The following is a 17400-nucleotide window of genomic DNA, read 5'->3' as shown; positions in this document are numbered from 1 at the left end:
TTTAAAAATTGTACCCTCTTACTGTATAGCATACTACTTTTGACTTTTCTTGTATATGAACCATTCTAGAAAGTTCTAAACTCGTAAACAAATCATAGCCCTTCAAATTTTCTTAACTCAAATAAAACCACGAAATCTCACTCACCTAGCCCTTTCTCTTTGTTTTCCTCTTCATTTCCCTAAAAACACCGTCAAGAACCTCTCTTCTCCTCTTCTCGCCGCAACTTTCAATCGGTAAGATTGATCAATCGATTAATTGAATTTACAGTTTTGTAGTGAATTTTTATTGCTAATTTTGTAGATCTGTTTGTTGATTTTGTTTGTTTCGGATCAGTTTCTATTGACGTAGTTGAACAGATCGAAAGATGTTTGGAAGAGCACCGAAGAAGAGCGATAATACAAAGTATTATGAGATCTTAGGAGTTCCTAAGGCTGCTTCTCAGGAAGATCTCAAAAAGGCTTATCGTAAAGCTGCTATCAAAAATCATCCTGATAAGGGAGGCGATCCTGAGAAGGTAATTGTATACTCTTATACTGTTTTTTGTAGAGTTTCTGATTATCAGGTGTAGTTTTGTGTGTAGATCGGTATTTGAAATGTTTTAGATCTGTGAAATTCTATGAATCAATCAATGAACTGTGTATCTAACCTAAACTAGTTTGAGTATTCCGTTTGGTTCTATTAAATGTCGATTTATTAATTGAAGTAGATAGAATTGTCACATTATGTACCAATTGAACGGGCTTATTAGCTGAACAGTCTGATTTATATTGTGCTTAGAATAATAGTTTGTGTTCTTAGATTAGCCAAGAGTGACCTTGTGGTCAATGAAGTAGATTAAGAATCTTAGAGTCTCAGGTTTGACCACCTAAACTAGTTTGAGTATTCCGTTTGGTTCTATCAAGTTACGCTTTCTTAATTGAAGTAGATAAAACTGTTACACAATGTACCAATTAGACGGTCTTATTAGCTGAACAGCCTGAACTATATTGTGGCGTAGTATAATATTGTTTTAGATTATCCAAGGGTGTAACCTGGTGGTCAGTGAAGTAGTTTAGGAATCATGTAGTCTCAGGTTCGACCAGTTTTCATCTGTTCTTGCTTTGGTGTAGGTAGTTAGTTACCTGTTATCTGTTACTGTTGGGGTGACAGGTATCTTGTGGAGTTAGTTGAGGTGTGTGAAAGCCTGTTCTGACACTACAGTTATAAAAAATAATTCATACTCTGAATCAATCAGTAAGCTATGTGTGTAACCAGGATTAGTTGGACCATTGGAGTATGTCAGTTTGATTCTAAATTTTGCTTTGTTAATTGAAGTAAGAAAAAATGGACTTATAATGTACCAACATTGGTTCTGTAATTTGACTGTTGGATTAGCTAAACTATATAGTGTGTAATAGGATATTGGTTTTAGGCTTTGTAGTTTGTGAATAATTGGGCAGGGTTACTTTTGAATTATCCAGAATGTAGAGATGGTGTTAAATTGGGAACTGCAATTACTGTTGTGTTTTTGACAATGTTTTGTATATAGCTAGAGACATGGTGTTATTCATGTGCAATCTCGATGGATTAGTGTCCTCTTTTGGTTCTTTTAGTTTTAAGAGCTTGCCCAAGCTTAGTAGGTTGTTATTGTTAGTTGATGGATTATTTGTGTATTTCAGTTTAAAGAGCTTGCTCAAGCTTATGAGGTCTTGAGTGACCCAGAGAAGCGTGAGATATATGATCAGTATGGAGAGGATGCTCTAAAGGAAGGAATGGGTGGTGGAGGTGGTGGACATGACCCATTTGATATATTTCAATCATTCTTCGGTGGTGGTGGAAACCCCTTCGGTGGTATGTTTGCTGCATATATTTGAAGTTGAATTTTGCTTCTCTTTGTCTGCTGTTTTCATATCTGCAATTATTTTCTCCTTACAATTTTTCTGATGTTCAGGTGGTGGAAGCAGCAGAGCTCGTAGACAAAGAAGAGGAGAGGATGTTATCCACCCGCTCAAGGTTTCTTTAGAGGATCTTTACAATGGGACATCAAAGAAGCTTTCACTATCTCGCAATGTGTTGTGCTCAAAGTGCAAGGGGTGAGTTATAACAGCGTGGTTGTTTATTTTTCAACTTTATTTTGTTATTTATGAGTGGAGTGGCCTTTTACCATCTTGTGCTATGCTATGACACTGATCGTGTCGTGTTCCCCTTTTCAGTAAAGGGTCCAAGTCAGGTGCTTCAATGAAATGTTCTGGCTGTCAAGGGTCTGGAATGAAAGTTTCTATCAGACAGCTCGGTCCATCCATGATCCAGCAGATGCAGCACCCTTGCAATGAGTGTAAGGGTACTGGTGAGATGATCAGTGACAAAGATAGGTGCCCTCAGTGTAAGGGTGAGAAGGTTGTGCAGGAGAAGAAGGTGTTGGAAGTTCACGTGGAGAAGGGTATGCAGAATGGGCAGAAAGTAACATTTCCAGGCGAGGCAGATGAAGCGGTAAGATATGTGCAGTCACATTTTAGAAATGATTTGCTTATAATGACTGGCTCTTGAACATGATTTGTGCTTTTGCAGCCAGATACCATCACTGGAGACATTGTTTTTGTCTTGCAACAAAAGGAACATCCTAAGTTCAAGCGAAAGGGAGATGATCTTTTTGTTGAGCACACATTGACATTGACTGAGGCCCTATGTGGTTTCCAGTTTGTCTTGACTCACCTAGACAACAGACAGCTGCTCATTAAGTCCCAACCTGGCGAAGTTGTCAAGCCTGGTAGGCTCAAAGAACCCCTTATAACCTTTAAAAGATTTTGTTTAATGCAGTTTGAGTCGCCATCATCAGTTAATTACTCTGGGCAAGTGCCAATCATAGCAAATTTTTATTTCCAATGCCGGTTCCAGCCTTTACCCTCACATGTTGCCATTTATACTAGTAAATAGTACTTCCTACTGTATTACCTGTTTATATGGTTCTACAGAAAGATGACAATGGAACTCCTTCTGTGTTTGTGATCCTTTATTTACTTCCATTTTCTTCCCATGCAACTATGTAGATTCATGTTTATCTAAGCCTTCTCTGTCCTTCACTCCCTCTCTCTGCACACACCCACATGTATGCTTTATGAATATATCTTGGGAAATACTGACCCCGTTTTTTCCTTTGGCTGTGCAGATCAGTTTAAGGCTATCAACGATGAAGGAATGCCGATGTACCAAAGGCCTTTCATGAGAGGTAAAATGTACATTCACTTCACTGTTGATTTCCCCGAGTCATTAACAGCAGAGCAGTGCAAGAACCTTGAGGCTGTGCTGCCTCCAAAACCCAAATTGCAAGTATCTGATATGGAATTAGACGAGTGTGAGGAGACTACTTTGCACGATGTGAACATTGAGGATGAGATGCGAAGGAAGCAGCAAGCTGCCCAAGAGGCATACGACGAAGATGATGATATGCCTGGTGGTGCACAGAGAGTCCAATGTGCACAGCAGTAATTTGGTATTTGCTATCTTGTGATAAGTGGGTAGGTTACTAGTAAAAGGATATGGATATTTTTTTCTTATGCAGACCGTCACTAAGTGTGCTTAAATGTTTACGCAATTTGAATTTGTTATCTCATTCAATAACCCTTTTTATTTCCAAGTCCAATTTGAAACTCACATGAGCTTAATTCAAAGAAAAATTGCTGGCTTTCACTTCACTAAGTATCTTAATTCCCGTCACATTTTGCTTATAACTTCGAAGGCACTGAATTGATTTGAACCCATAATCTTAATATACAACGACCCAACACTAAAAGTTTTAAAAATTGAATTCATAAAATTCAAATTTCTGGAGTTAATATACTAACTCGGACATCATCTATGTATATTCTCTTAACAATGAAATATTTCCTTTTTTTTAAGAAAAAAATAATAATTCTATAATGAAAAACACTCTGTCACGTAAGCAATTATGTGAGATGGAAAAAAAGAAGTTTGTGAAATAAGATTTGTTGTTTTGACCGGTGGATACAAGTAAATCATATATATAAAACAACTTATTTTTGATATTAATTAACCATTATCACCTATGGAGATTACACCATTGCTTAAGTTAATTGTAAGAGTTCTCACATTTGTTTTCCTACTAGTATATCTCATCGTCATTGCGATTACCCAAAATATAAATCGAATTTTAACTTATCGGTAATTATTTACTAATTCTACTTTTTTTTTTTGGTTAAAAACAAAGAATAATTATATTCTCATTGAATTTTTGTGTAATGGTTGTGGTTTAAAATTGCAGTTATATGCTCTTTACAATTGTGATTGGATTTGTTCACACACTTCTACAAATTGCCTTCACATTATTTCACTTAGCCTCAGGCCAAAATATTGGTGGACGATTCTGGATTCATTTTGAGTTTTATGGTGATAAGGTACGTATTTTTCGATCAATATTTTGTTTGAATATAACTGTGATAGTATTTATACTATTGCCCAACGATGTTTTACTAAGAGCATAGGTGCATATAGCAGGATGGTCAGTTAAATATCATATGTTGAAAAAATATATATGAACTATATAGAAATTTATGCAAAGTATACATAAAATAGATTTTTGCACTTAATATCGAACTTAATATTTAATTTTTTGTAATTATTTATTTATTTGTTTTTATTTTTTGTGTAGGTTGCTTCACACCTACTGGCCACAGGAACAGCAGCAAGTTTTGGGATTAGTCCTGTAGTTAACTCTGAGGATCAAACTTTTCTAAACAAAGGATATTTAGTTGCCAGTATTCTTTTAATTGCTTTTTTGTTTTCTGCTATTTCCTCAATTTTTTCTTCTTTAAGCCTCCACAATAGGAGTTGATTATATTTTCCATTTATTTAATTAATTATGTGTAGGAGTACTTAGTTTGTTCCTATGTTACTCAGACTTTTCGATATTGTTATTGTATTTTTGTCGGTTCCTCAAAAAATATATTACTTTGAAGGATCCAATATGTCGGGGAAGATCTAGGTAATTAGGTGTGGTTCCCGAGGGAACTGAATAGCTTTTATACCGATAATGTATTTATATGGAGAAATCTATTATATATATTAAAATTATTTGTTGAAAATTCAGGTTAAAAGATTCTTTGTTCAGCAGTTAAAATTTTGTCAATTTTCATGGACATCCGTTAACACGTTAGTTATGGAGCCATTTGGCTTTGACAGCCAAAACGATCCATTTTCAAGGTCAAACAAGCCTCGAAGCAGGTAAATCTCATTTTGTCGATTTTCGTGTACTAGTCCATAGATTTTCGGTGATATAAAATTCAAATGTCTTTTTTGCCTAAATTTTTCGTGGATGTTCGTTAATACGTTAGCTATGGAGCCAGTTGGCCCTGACGGTCAAAATAACCCATTTTCAAGGTCAAATGTACTCCGAAGCAATTAAACCTATTTTGTTGATTTTCGTGTACTATAGTCCATGAATTTTTAGTGATTTGGAATTCCGACATACTTTTTGCCCAATTTTTTCGTGGACGTTTGTTGAGACGTTATCTATGGCCCTAACGGCCATAACGATGCATTTTTTTGGTCAAATGAGCCCCGGAGCACGTAAGCCCCTCATTTTGTTAATCTTCATGTGCTATAGTGCACGATCTTTTTGGGTGATCCGGAATTTCGATGTCTTTTCTGCTCAATTTTTTGTGGACGTCTGTTAAAATGTTATATGTATTGCTATTCGGCCTTGACGGCCAAAACGGTCCATTTTGAAGGTCAAACGAGCCCCGGAGCAGGTAAACCCCCATTTTGCTTATTTTCCTGTGCTATAGTCAATGGATTTTTGATGATCCAGAATTTTGACATCTTTTTTGTCTAATTTTTCGTGGACGTCCGTTAAGACCTTAGCTAGTGAGCTAGTTTGTCCTGACGGCCAAAATGACCCACTTTCAAGGTCAAACGAGCCCCGAAGCAGGTAAATCCCATTTTGTCGATTTTGTGTATTATAGTCCATGAGTTTTTGTTGACCCAAAGTTCCCAATGTCTTTTTGTAAAAAGTTTTCGTTGACATCCGTTAAGACGTTATCTATGGATTGAGTTGGCCTTGACGGTCAAAACGACTCATTTTTTGGTCAAATGAACCCCGGAGCAGGTAAACCCCTCATTTTGTTGATTTTCGTGTGCTATAGTCCACGATCTTTTTTGGTGATTCAGAATTCTGACGTATTTTTTACCCAAATTTTTTTGGACGTCTGTTAAGACGTGAGCTATGGAGACAATTGACTCTTACAGCCAAAATGGACCATTTTGAAGGTCAAACAAACCCCGGAGCAGATAAATCCCCCATTTTGCCGATTTTCGTATGTTATAGTCAATGAATTTTCGGTGATCCAGAATTCTAACATCTTTTTTGTCCAAATTTTTTGTGGACGTCTGTTACAATGTTAGCTATGTAGCTAGTTGTCCCTGACGGCCAAAACGGACCATTTTCAACGTCAAACGAGCCCCAAAGCAGCTAAACTTGATTTTACCGATTTTTATGTACTATAGTCCATGGATTTTTGGTGAACCAAAATTCCAACGTCATTTTTGCCCAATTTTTTTGTGGATACCTGTTAAGACGTTATCTATGGAGCCAGTTGGCCTTGATGGTCAAAACAACCCATTTAGAAGGTCAAACCAAGCCCCACAACAAGTAAACCCCTCATTTTGCCAATCCTCGTGTGCTATAGTCCACAGTCTTTTTCGGTGATCCAGAATTCCGATGTTTTTTTTTGTCCAGTTCTTTTGTGGACGTTTGTTAAGACGTTATCTATGGAGCTAGTTGGTCCTGACGGCCAAAACGACCCATTTTGAAGGTGTAACAAGCCCTGGAGCAAGTAAACCCCCCATTTTACCAATTTCTGTGTGCTGTAGTCCATGAATTTTTAGTGATCCAAAATTCTGATGTCTTTTTGCCCAAAATTTTCATGGACGTCTGTTAAGACGTTAGCTATGGAGCCAGTTAACCATGACGGACAAAATGACCCATTTTCAAGGTCAAACGAGCCTCACAGTAGGTAAACCCCATTTTGTCGGTTTTCGTGTACTATATTCAATGGATTCTTGGTGATCCGAAATTCTGACGCTTTTCTTACCCTATTTTTTTGTGGACGTCCATTAATACGTTATCTATGGAGCGAGTTGGCCCTGACGACCAGTCAAACAAGCCCTGGAGTAGGTAAATTTCTCATTTTTGCCGATTTTCGTGTACCATAGTCCATGATCTTTTTTGGTGATCTAGAATTCCGACGTCTTTTTTGTCCAAATTTTTTTTGGATGTCCGTTAAGACGTCAATTATGGAGCCAGTTGGCCTTGACGACTAAAACGACTCATTTGAAGGTCAAACGAGCCCCTGAGTAGGTTAACCTCCAATTTTATCGATTTTCGTGTGCTACACTCTATGAATTTTTGGTGATCCAGAATTTCGACGTCTTTTTTGCCCAAATATTTCATGGACGTTAATTAAAACGTTAGCTATGGAGCTAGTTGACCCTGATGGCCAAAACATTCCATTTTCAAGGTCAAACGAGCCCGAAGCAGGTAAACCCCATTTTGCTGATTTCGTATATTATACACTCAACAATGTTTTAAAAGAGTTTGAACAAGAAATGTTTATTCTACCAATTTATACTTCAGTGAGTTATGTAATTGCTTATAATATTTACCCTCTTATTTACAAAGCTAACTATTAATATATATTTTAAATCCAATTTTTTGATATGACTTAGATTTACGATCCCTGCAGACTTAGGTATCGTATAAAATTATATAACTATATCATCTACAAAACTAAATTGTAATAAATTACATTATTTATTTGATGATTATAAACAAAGTACATCAATCATGAGGAAATCCAAGGGAACCTAGAGGGTGCAAGTACTTTCAAACTATAAAAATAGAATTGAAAAAGTATTATTAATTTATTGTTATTGAGTAAACGAATTCTAATGATTTTATATATAAAAATAATTGGTTTGGTATTGATTTTTAATATTGAATTACTGAGTAAATCGATTATCTATTAAGACAAATAATTTACTTATTAAATACTCCCTCTGTCCCTATTTAGTTGTCCACTTTAGAAAATGCACACATATTAGGATAACAATAATTAACATAGTGAAATTACAGTTCTACCCTTATTAAATGTGATTTAAAAAAAGATGAATTAAAACTTAGAAATCTTCAAGAAGTTTAAATGAGGGTATAATAGGAATTTTTTTTTTGTCTTTTCTTGATTTGTCAAAATGGACAAGTAAATAGAGACATCTAAAAGAGGAAATATGGACAAGTAAATAGGGACATAGGGAGTACTACTCTCAATATCTTATTACTCCCTCCGTCCATTATTGTTTGTCATAGTTTCTATTTTTAGAGTCAAAATATAAAAACTTTGACTAACATTTTAAGATGTATAATCATCACATTGATATGCAAAAAATTGCAATTTATAGTATTTTTCTTACAATTTTTGAATATCTAAATTTGTTGTTTAAAATACCAAATTAATATAATCTAATTTTGACTTTGAAAGTCAGTCAAATTGACTTTTGAAAAGTGCAACATGACAAATAAAAATAGACAAAGGGAGTAGTTACTGTCTTTATTACTTACCATTCAATTCATACTTCACAATGATTTTGAGTTCACAACTTCACATTATACAAAACGTCAAAATCTAAAGTAAAAATTCAATTCCTCACAATTTCTCTTTGTGTATTTCTTGTATAGTTTTTTCATGTCTATTTTCATTGTTTCTATTTTATGAGCATTTGTACAGTTACATTATTGTGTTGTCGCCATCAAATTATTAGAGAAATCATATATTTATTTTGTAAGTATTGGTTAAACGGAAAATCGAACCATTCAGAATTAAAATCTATAAATCGATAAAAAATATCTTATTAAATTGATTATTATTCAATGTATTTTAACACCGAAAATCAATAATCCATAAAATCAAATTGCACCGATCAATGTATACCCCTAAATCCTCTTAATCAAAAAAATAATTACAAATAATAAATTTTAATTTTTCGTCTGTTGTATTGAAACAGATAAAACATGAGTAGCATTTACTAAACTGGTTTAATGTGTAATAAATTAATAAAATTTGATAACATGAGTATAGTCACTATCTTCGAAAGGAATCAATAAAAATAATATTAAAGTACCTAATTTAGTATAATAATTTATCTTAACATAACTTATATTCAAACTAAATGATCGCAAGTAATAAAGAAAGATACAATACAAATATGGTCCCGTTTGGTAAAGGAAGATGTGATATGAGTATGGTCCCGTTCACGTTATTATATATTGAGATAGAAATATTTAAATTTTAAAACATATTTAAATATTAAGATATATAATAAAATTAAAATGTCTTGTTCATAATAATAAGAATTTAAGATTTTAGTATTAGGCTTTGAACTAACAACTATGAACAAATTTTTATTTTATTCAAAATTATTCGTGACAATATATTTTGACATAAAGTCAACGATTTGCAATTTTTAACATTATCATCATCTGTTTCACCTGCAATTTTCTTTTAAATCAAATTAATTAATTAGTGTCTTTTCTGAAAAGAATAAATTAATATTACATGCATTATTATTGAAACATAATTTTTACTGTTCCATTATATTGAGTAGTTTATATATGCAAAGAATCACAAGTTTAATGTTTGTTTTGATGTGCAATTTTAATTTTTAAGTTATATTTTTTTTTATAAACATGAAAATCTCACAAGTTGTGAAAATTGTTACGATTTTCCTAATTCTTATATAATCTTACCAAATAAGTAAATTATAATTTATAAATAACATATCAAAATATATCCTAAGATGCTGCATTGTAAAATCACATATTTCGATGTTGTTTTCATAAATAAATATTTGTAATTACAAACTTTTAAATAAACATAATTTTATAAAGATCTATCAGTTTACAATTGTTGGAGGCGGAGCTAAGTCAGCTAACTATTCTTCAATATTATTCTTTAACATTATACAAACAATCTCTTTATACGGAGGATGAGTTTTCTTTTTAGTATTTTTTTCTAAAAATTTAAAATGATGGATTTCTTTTAATAAACATAAACTTGAGTTAAGTTTTATATTTAAAAATATTTGAGATCTAAATTTTATTTCAATTCTATAAAATTATAATTTCAAATTACATATTTACGTTTGAAAATGAAATATTTGGAAAGGAGCATGTCCAAGATCACAATTTCTGCACCAATAAACTTATATTTCCTGTGAACGTTCTTATTAGAAATAATTGATTTAAGTATTTATCGTTTTAAATTTTTTTTATTAATATTAATGATTAATTATGCAGCTTAGAAAATTCATAGGTTAAAAGAACAAGCACATAATGTTATGATTGGTTAGATTAACTTAACCTTTAAAAATTTAATCAAGTTCATTACTCCTATATATTTATTAATTAAAATACATTTACCAAGACACATAAATAAAGATAAATCTTAAATTTGAAAATTCAAAATTTTTATTAATTCAAACAAATAAAATACATCATTCTATAAGCAATTAAAAATAAATAAGAAGAGTATGTATTTTTCCTTATAGATAAGTACTAAATTAAAAGAAAAATAAATATTTTGCAATTTATATAAAACCTAAATCTGAAAGGAAAGTAAATATTATAAAATATTCTTAAACTCAAATAAAAAAAAATTAAATATTTTACCATTAATATAGATGATTGAATAGAAGGAAAGTAAATTTCAACAATAATTTAGATAATGACATTTTTATTTTTTTTTGGAATCAAAAACAATTGGATAGTTCCAAAACAAGTTGTATTATTTATTCTTATCCTTATATATAAATACTCTTTTCTTATTAGCCTATTTAAAAGATACATTGCATCTTTAAATTTGGAAAATTATTAACTTTATACTTATCATTTTACCTTTTTTAACTTTGAGTTTTTGAAGTTAATGTCATTAGAGAATTTTTGTTTTTCATTTTTTACACTTCTCATATTGTTGTTTAATTAGGTAAAATAGTTATTATTTTTCTTAAAAAAAACTATAAAATATCAAAAGGCACCAACAAGCCAAGTCACAATCTTGGGAAGAACTATTTAGTGATGGGATCAACTTGCTTACTCACCTTAACCCCCCCCCCCAACCCCAAAATACATATATAAATTTAATTTCTACAACTAATATTATATATTCCCTACAATCCCAAAATTCAAAAACTCCATATTTTCTCCACAAAATTTCTTTTTATGCAACTATACACTTTTTCTTATCAAGGACAATAATGGAAAGTGGTAAAGTGAGTGAAGGTTTAAAAGATCAATTAGGTGAAGACAAATTTAACTACTATGGCTATGGTTTTGTATTTTCTTTTGGAATCATGGTAATCCTCATAGTCTTGACTTATACATCTTACTTGTGTATACGATTTCGATCGCGCAATAATCCAATCACCTCTATCAGCACAACTACTACTACTACAAGAGTCGGAAGTGGATTGATTTTTATTCAACAAGGTCTTGATGAAGCAACTTTGAGGAGTTATCCAAAGTTATTATATTCACAAGTTAAGTCTCACAAAGGGGATTTTGCATCTTCTTGTAGTGGATGTTCAATTTGTTTAGGTGATTATAAAGACAATGATATGCTTAGGCTATTGCCTCATTGTGGTCATCTTTTTCATCTCATGTGTATTGACACTTGGCTTAGGTTACACCCCACTTGCCCTATTTGTAGAAATTCTTCACTCTCATCTCCTTCGGCCGAGGTTAGTACTACATGATTCTGAATTTAAACGTTATGAACTCTGAACTGGTTAAGAGATTGAATTTTATTTATACATCTTCTCTGTATATATAGAATTTGAATTGAACATTCAAAAAGGTATATACAAGATTTTTCTTTTTTTTTTTATGTTCATTTTGTTTGTGTTCGGGTCAGTTTTTACTCATCGTAGCAAATTGATTGGAAATTTTCCCACTTTTATTCAAAAAACTAGTAGTATCAGATAACTCTTTTCACCAAACTGAGGCGATTGTGTCCATGCATGTTTACTTTATTGTTCCACATATGATACATTGAAAAGAGCCACACAATAATGTGAATTAATTTCCATATGTATGACAACACAAAACAAAAGAGGCAAAGTTGTAATCAAAGAAATAAATAAGGAATAAAACAAATCATGCATTTAATCAATTTGTTAATAGAATAGATGGCTTTGATAGCTGCAAAAAAAAATTATAAAAACAAGTGGTTTAAATTTCATGAATTCCAAAACCAAATAATGTTAGAGATCTGATGATGCAAAGATATTATATTCTGACAAATTTTTATAATTTTTAACTTTGTTGATAGATCACAATCTTTAATTAATCTCAATTAATTAATGTATTAAACATCTCTTGTTTGTATCATTAGGTAAAACCTTTTAATTATGTTTCTGCATATATAGTAATAGAATATGGAACATACTTATAATTATGCAAAACCATAACATCAAAAATAGAACGAATTCAATACTAAAAACCTCAAAAGTCGAAATAATTATTTTAAATTCTGAATACACCTCACGAAGAAGTCGATGGCGGTGGCACATAGTTATTAGACGAATTTTGAAGGACAGTAACACTAAATTTTTGGCCTAATTCACAATAATTTAAGATGTTACATATGTAATAAAATACCCCAGACTCTATCAATGTAATATTTAATGGACCATCACTAAATACCTTATAAGCTTGATTTGATGTGCAATAACCATATTCTCTTCTTGATACTTGCATTACATTATAAAATTCTGGATCAAACTCAAAATCTGCATATATTATACACACACAAAAAAAAAAATTAAGAATCATCACAAAAAAAAAATGTAAAATGAAAGAGTTATTCATTCTGTTTTAATTTATGTGACACTGTTTGAATATCGAGAATAATTAGTGTTAATTCAAACATAGGTCATATATTTGAGAATAGAAAAACTCATTTGACTCTCAAGATCTGAAAAGGTGTAAGATTTTAACATATTTAGAAAAACGTTGCGGTTAAAGTAGGACTTGTTTTGATTCTCGAAAAAATCTGAAAAGTGTCAGATAAATTGAGACGGGACGGAGATATAGTAAGAAGTTAAGAGATGTACAAAGAGTGTCTCCAGGGAAGAAAACTTGGGAAGAAGACCAATTTGTGTAGAAATTATTTGTAGGAGGAATAGTCCAAATTGAGTCTCCAACTAAATGTTGCATAGCATATGATTCATGATGCAATATTATTATTAATAATACTGAAAAATTTATCAATAAATTTTGGTGATTTTGCATTTTCATTATTGATATTTCTTTGGGAGAAACAAAAATGAAAAAAAAAGAGATGAGGGGATTAATTAAAATGGTTGTAAAAACGGTTGATGAAAATGAGAAAGTTTTGAGAGGATATAATGTAACTGTTTGTGACACAAATACACTGAGAAATTTTACCGTTTTATATTAGTTGTTCACTATTTTTTTTAAACAAATCCATAACTTATTGGCTATTGCCATCGAAAAAATAAATTAAAATAGTTTTTGTTTAGTTTTAGGGAAATAACGTTTTCTTTTATAATTGTGGTGTCTATATTAATTTTCGTATATCTCGACTAATTTTATCGAATATATGTCACCTTCTACTAATAATTGATATCTGATAACTCTGTCCATCAAAATTAGAACAGATGAGAAAATTACCAAATTTTTGTGTTTTGTAATTTTTCTTATATATGTCTCAAATATGCTCATCAATAAAGGTTTTCCTCAGTGAAAAAATAATCTAATACGATAAAAGTCATATATACATTTATAATTAAAAAAATTCAATTATTCAAAAATATATTTGAACCTTTAAATGATTAAATAGCACGTTTTAAATTATTGTAAATAATATATAAATCAATAGATAAATTTGAAGGTCAATAATGTTCGTGTTGTTTGTCAGCATGTGTGCCTATTCACCATTATTTAGCTTTTATTGTCAATAATGGTTTTTCCTATAATTGTTGTCAGACCGTAATAATAAATTTAACAGATAATAACTTAATCGTCGATAAATATATATATTTTAAAGGTATTTAATATATTATTTTTAAAGTTTATAGTAACATTAAGTTTAATGACAATTAATTAATATCTATAAATATTTTAATATTCTTTGTTAATGTATATATTTATTACCGCTAAAAACTATTTCTATTATAGTATTACTGAGACGGTCAATGAAAAAAGGTCATTGAATTTCAATTATTTCTTGATATATCCTATTTTTAAAGAATGTAATAGTTCATAAACTATATACGAGAAGTAAATTGTATTAGATAAATTTTATGCAACGAACTTGATAGAAAAAGAATATAGAGAACTTCAAACTTGAGACTGCTCGTGAATATCCCCTTCTCAACCAACTCGACTACTTCCTGAGTAATTAGAATAACACATTACAATTCATAAGTTGGTACCTTTTCTTCTAAAAAGGCATGAAAGGCCCCTCCAATAGTATTATTACCGTTACTACACCCCCCAACGTCCAAAACAAAGTCAAATAATCTTTGTCAATGTTGCATGCTTGCTAGTAGGGAAGATGCATTTTTTTTCTTCCATATTTGAACCTCATTGTTCCGACGTATTACGTAAACTCGAAATGTTTGATTAAGAATAATTTTTTTCATAAATTATATTGTATTCCTCGATGGTAATTTGTAGAGAAAGAAATTGTTAAATGAACTCTGAGCTTAACTCCGTTTCAAAAGTTTGGTGGATTAAGTTCTTATAGGGTGTGCACAATCTATTTGAGGCCCATATTAGGGGACTCGACGATGATACTACGTTAAATAGACTTTTGGCCTAAATCAACCCAAAAAAATAGCTAAAAAGAATTATTTAAGTTGAGTCCAGAGATCTCATCCCTCGTTATAATGTGAGATACATACAATTCCAAGTAGCACATATCTTTAGTTTTACGTTTTACAAGAAATATTAAAGTTTACACACAGAAACTAAAAAATATCACACGACGAAATTCATCAAAGTTATTTTCTTCAATTCAAAATCGTAAGTGACCATAACAGATCATTTCCTCGACCCTAAGAGAAAAAAGCACATGTTAGTATACATTATTTAGCCTAGGGGGTGTATAATTTCTTACTCATGTAACCTAAAATCATAATAATAATTCCACCGAACAAAATAATTTTCAAATTTAAAAAGTGCCACTCAGCAGTTTCTAGCCGTTAACACACCTCAGCATCATCTTCTTTCTCCTCTGTACATCAAAACATGAATTTCACTCACTAAAATCCAAGATTTTTGCTACCCAATAGTCATCTGTCATTGTTAATCCCAAATCTTGAATCTTTTTCAAAACCCCATTTTCAAAATCTGCAGATTTTGGTAGATTTTGAGTACTTACAGTTTGGGGATTTCGAGAAATGAAGACTATGAAGGGGAAGCTTCTGAAGAAATTGAAGACAATGAAAACAATTGGGTATTTGAAACCAGAAAGAATCCTCTTTTCAAATGCATCAGATGGGTATATTCATTCTTCGCCACGAAAATCAGATTCTTCGAGATTTAACTGTCAATCTCCATTAACCCCTGTTCAGAAGAATGTTCAGAACAGTGTAGAAGATCAAGAAGCTGAGATTATTGATGTTTCTGAGCTAATGAAGGATCTTGAAGATGAAGAAATGGAAATCGAAGAGGATAAAGAGAATGTAAAGCCTGTTGTTGTAAATGTGAAAAAGATTGAGAATTTTATCAGCCCATTGAAGCCAAAGAAAGAGAATTTTACTACCCCTTTATTAGACTTTGATGTATCGAATTTTAGGCGTCCCGATTTGGATTCAGGTACTCTGTTTGATCCTAATCTTCTTGCTTTGTTTGAGGAAGCAGTGATGGTAGTTAAAGCTCAAGAAGAAGAGCGAAAGGCGAAGATTGAGGAAAAGATTTTCAAACCACTAGAAGATGATGAAGAAAAGGAACCACCTTTAAAAGCTCGAAAACTCGAGGGAATTGTAAACCCCTTATTGGAATTTGAAGAGAAATGTCCACCAGGAGGATGTGATTCAGTAATCCTCTACACGACTGGCCTTAGAGGGATACGAAAGACGTTCGAAGACTGTCATAGTATTCGATTTCTATTAGAGAATTTTCGTGTTGTGTTCTTCGAGAGGGATATATCGATGCATTCTGAGTTTAAGGAGGAGCTATGGAGAATCTTGGATGGCAAAGTTGTCCCTCCAAGGCTGTTTGTCAAAGGGAGATACATTGGTGGAGCTGATGAAGTATTGACATTGCATGAACAAGGGAAGTTTAGGCCACTTCTTGAAGGGATTCCAATTGATAATTTTCAATGTCCTTGTGAAGGGTGTGCAGGAATGAGGTTTATAATGTGTTTTAAGTGCAATGGAAGTCGGAAAATTGTTCTTGACGATGATGATGAGGAGGAGGTTGAGTCAATGAAATGCCCGGAATGTAATGAAAATGGATTGATTGTATGTCCTTATTGTTGTTGAAATTATTCAATTGATTGTTTTGTTCATTTTTATAGTTCATCACATTTGAGGGTGTAATATAATGTCATGTTTCTTGCATGTTTGGTGTTTGAAATGAAAGATGAAGGAGCTTATTCATTTCTTATATAGTTCTTTTGGCTTCCCACCTTGTATACGGTACCTGCATTGGAGCTCGACTAGATTCAGATTCACATTAAAAAGTCCCACACTTATGAGGGTAAAGAGTTCCCTAATAAGTGTGATTACATAGCTAGACGATCGATCACCTCTGGTTAAGGATGGAGGAGTATGCGCATACCACACTCCACAAATAGTAGTTGTATAATAACTTGATTATGTTCTTCGAAAGGGACATTTCGAATGCACTCTGAGTCAATACTCATGGCTCAAACCTGCGAGCATGCTCTGGTTAAGGATGGAAGAATACGTACATACCACACTCCACCACTAACCCTTAGTAGTACTTGTATAATAGCTTGATTTCTGTTAGAGAAGTTTCATTTGATGTTCTTCGAATTAGGATAGAAAAGTGGTGTCCACAAGGTTGTTTATTAGAGGAAGATGCATTGTTGAAGCTGTATACATTGCATGAACAAGGAAGTTTTAGGCCACTTTTTGAAGGAATATCAACTGAGGTTTATGTTTATGTCCTTGTTACTGTTGAAATGATTCAACTGATTGTTTTGTTCCTTTTTTGTATCTCCTCACATTTGAGAGTTTAACATTCTTTTTGTCTGTGTTTTGAGTTCAAAATTGGAAAGATTACTACTAACATATGCAAAAGGGAAATATAATGTCAAAGTTATTTGCATATTTGGTGTTATTCACTTGTACAGTAGATTGTG

At 32.0% G+C, this 17400-nt stretch overlaps 3 protein-coding genes across 3 annotated transcripts; all 3 read left to right on the top strand.

The window, feature by feature from the left end:
* Window positions 1-77: 77 nt before the first annotated feature.
* LOC107004561 (dnaJ protein homolog) lies at window positions 78-3672 on the top strand. The gene is made up of 7 exons (XM_015202803.2): window positions 78-234; window positions 335-515; window positions 1660-1831; window positions 1932-2073; window positions 2194-2470; window positions 2549-2747; window positions 3147-3672. Exons 2-7 carry the CDS (start codon window positions 366-368, stop codon window positions 3464-3466), a joined length of 1260 nt encoding a protein of 419 aa, XP_015058289.1. The 5' UTR covers window positions 78-234; window positions 335-365; the 3' UTR covers window positions 3467-3672.
* Window positions 3673-3984: 312 nt separating this feature from the next.
* LOC107004357 (CASP-like protein 4D1) lies at window positions 3985-5079 on the top strand. The gene is made up of 3 exons (XM_015202566.2): window positions 3985-4159; window positions 4260-4392; window positions 4647-5079. Exons 1-3 carry the CDS (start codon window positions 4044-4046, stop codon window positions 4827-4829), a joined length of 432 nt encoding a protein of 143 aa, XP_015058052.1. The 5' UTR covers window positions 3985-4043; the 3' UTR covers window positions 4830-5079.
* A 10106-nt stretch (window positions 5080-15185) lies between these two features.
* LOC107003469 lies at window positions 15186-16679 on the top strand. Its single transcript, XM_015201808.2, has one exon. The coding sequence runs from the start codon at window positions 15470-15472 to the stop codon at window positions 16553-16555; it is 1086 nt and encodes a 361-aa protein (XP_015057294.1). The 5' UTR covers window positions 15186-15469; the 3' UTR covers window positions 16556-16679.
* Window positions 16680-17400: the final 721 nt, after the last annotated feature.

This window comes from Solanum pennellii, chromosome 11 (genome assembly GCF_001406875.1).
Source record: "Solanum pennellii chromosome 11, SPENNV200".
NCBI classification, from domain to species: domain Eukaryota; kingdom Viridiplantae; phylum Streptophyta; class Magnoliopsida; order Solanales; family Solanaceae; genus Solanum; species Solanum pennellii.
This window is presented reverse-complemented; position numbering and strand designations above follow the sequence as displayed.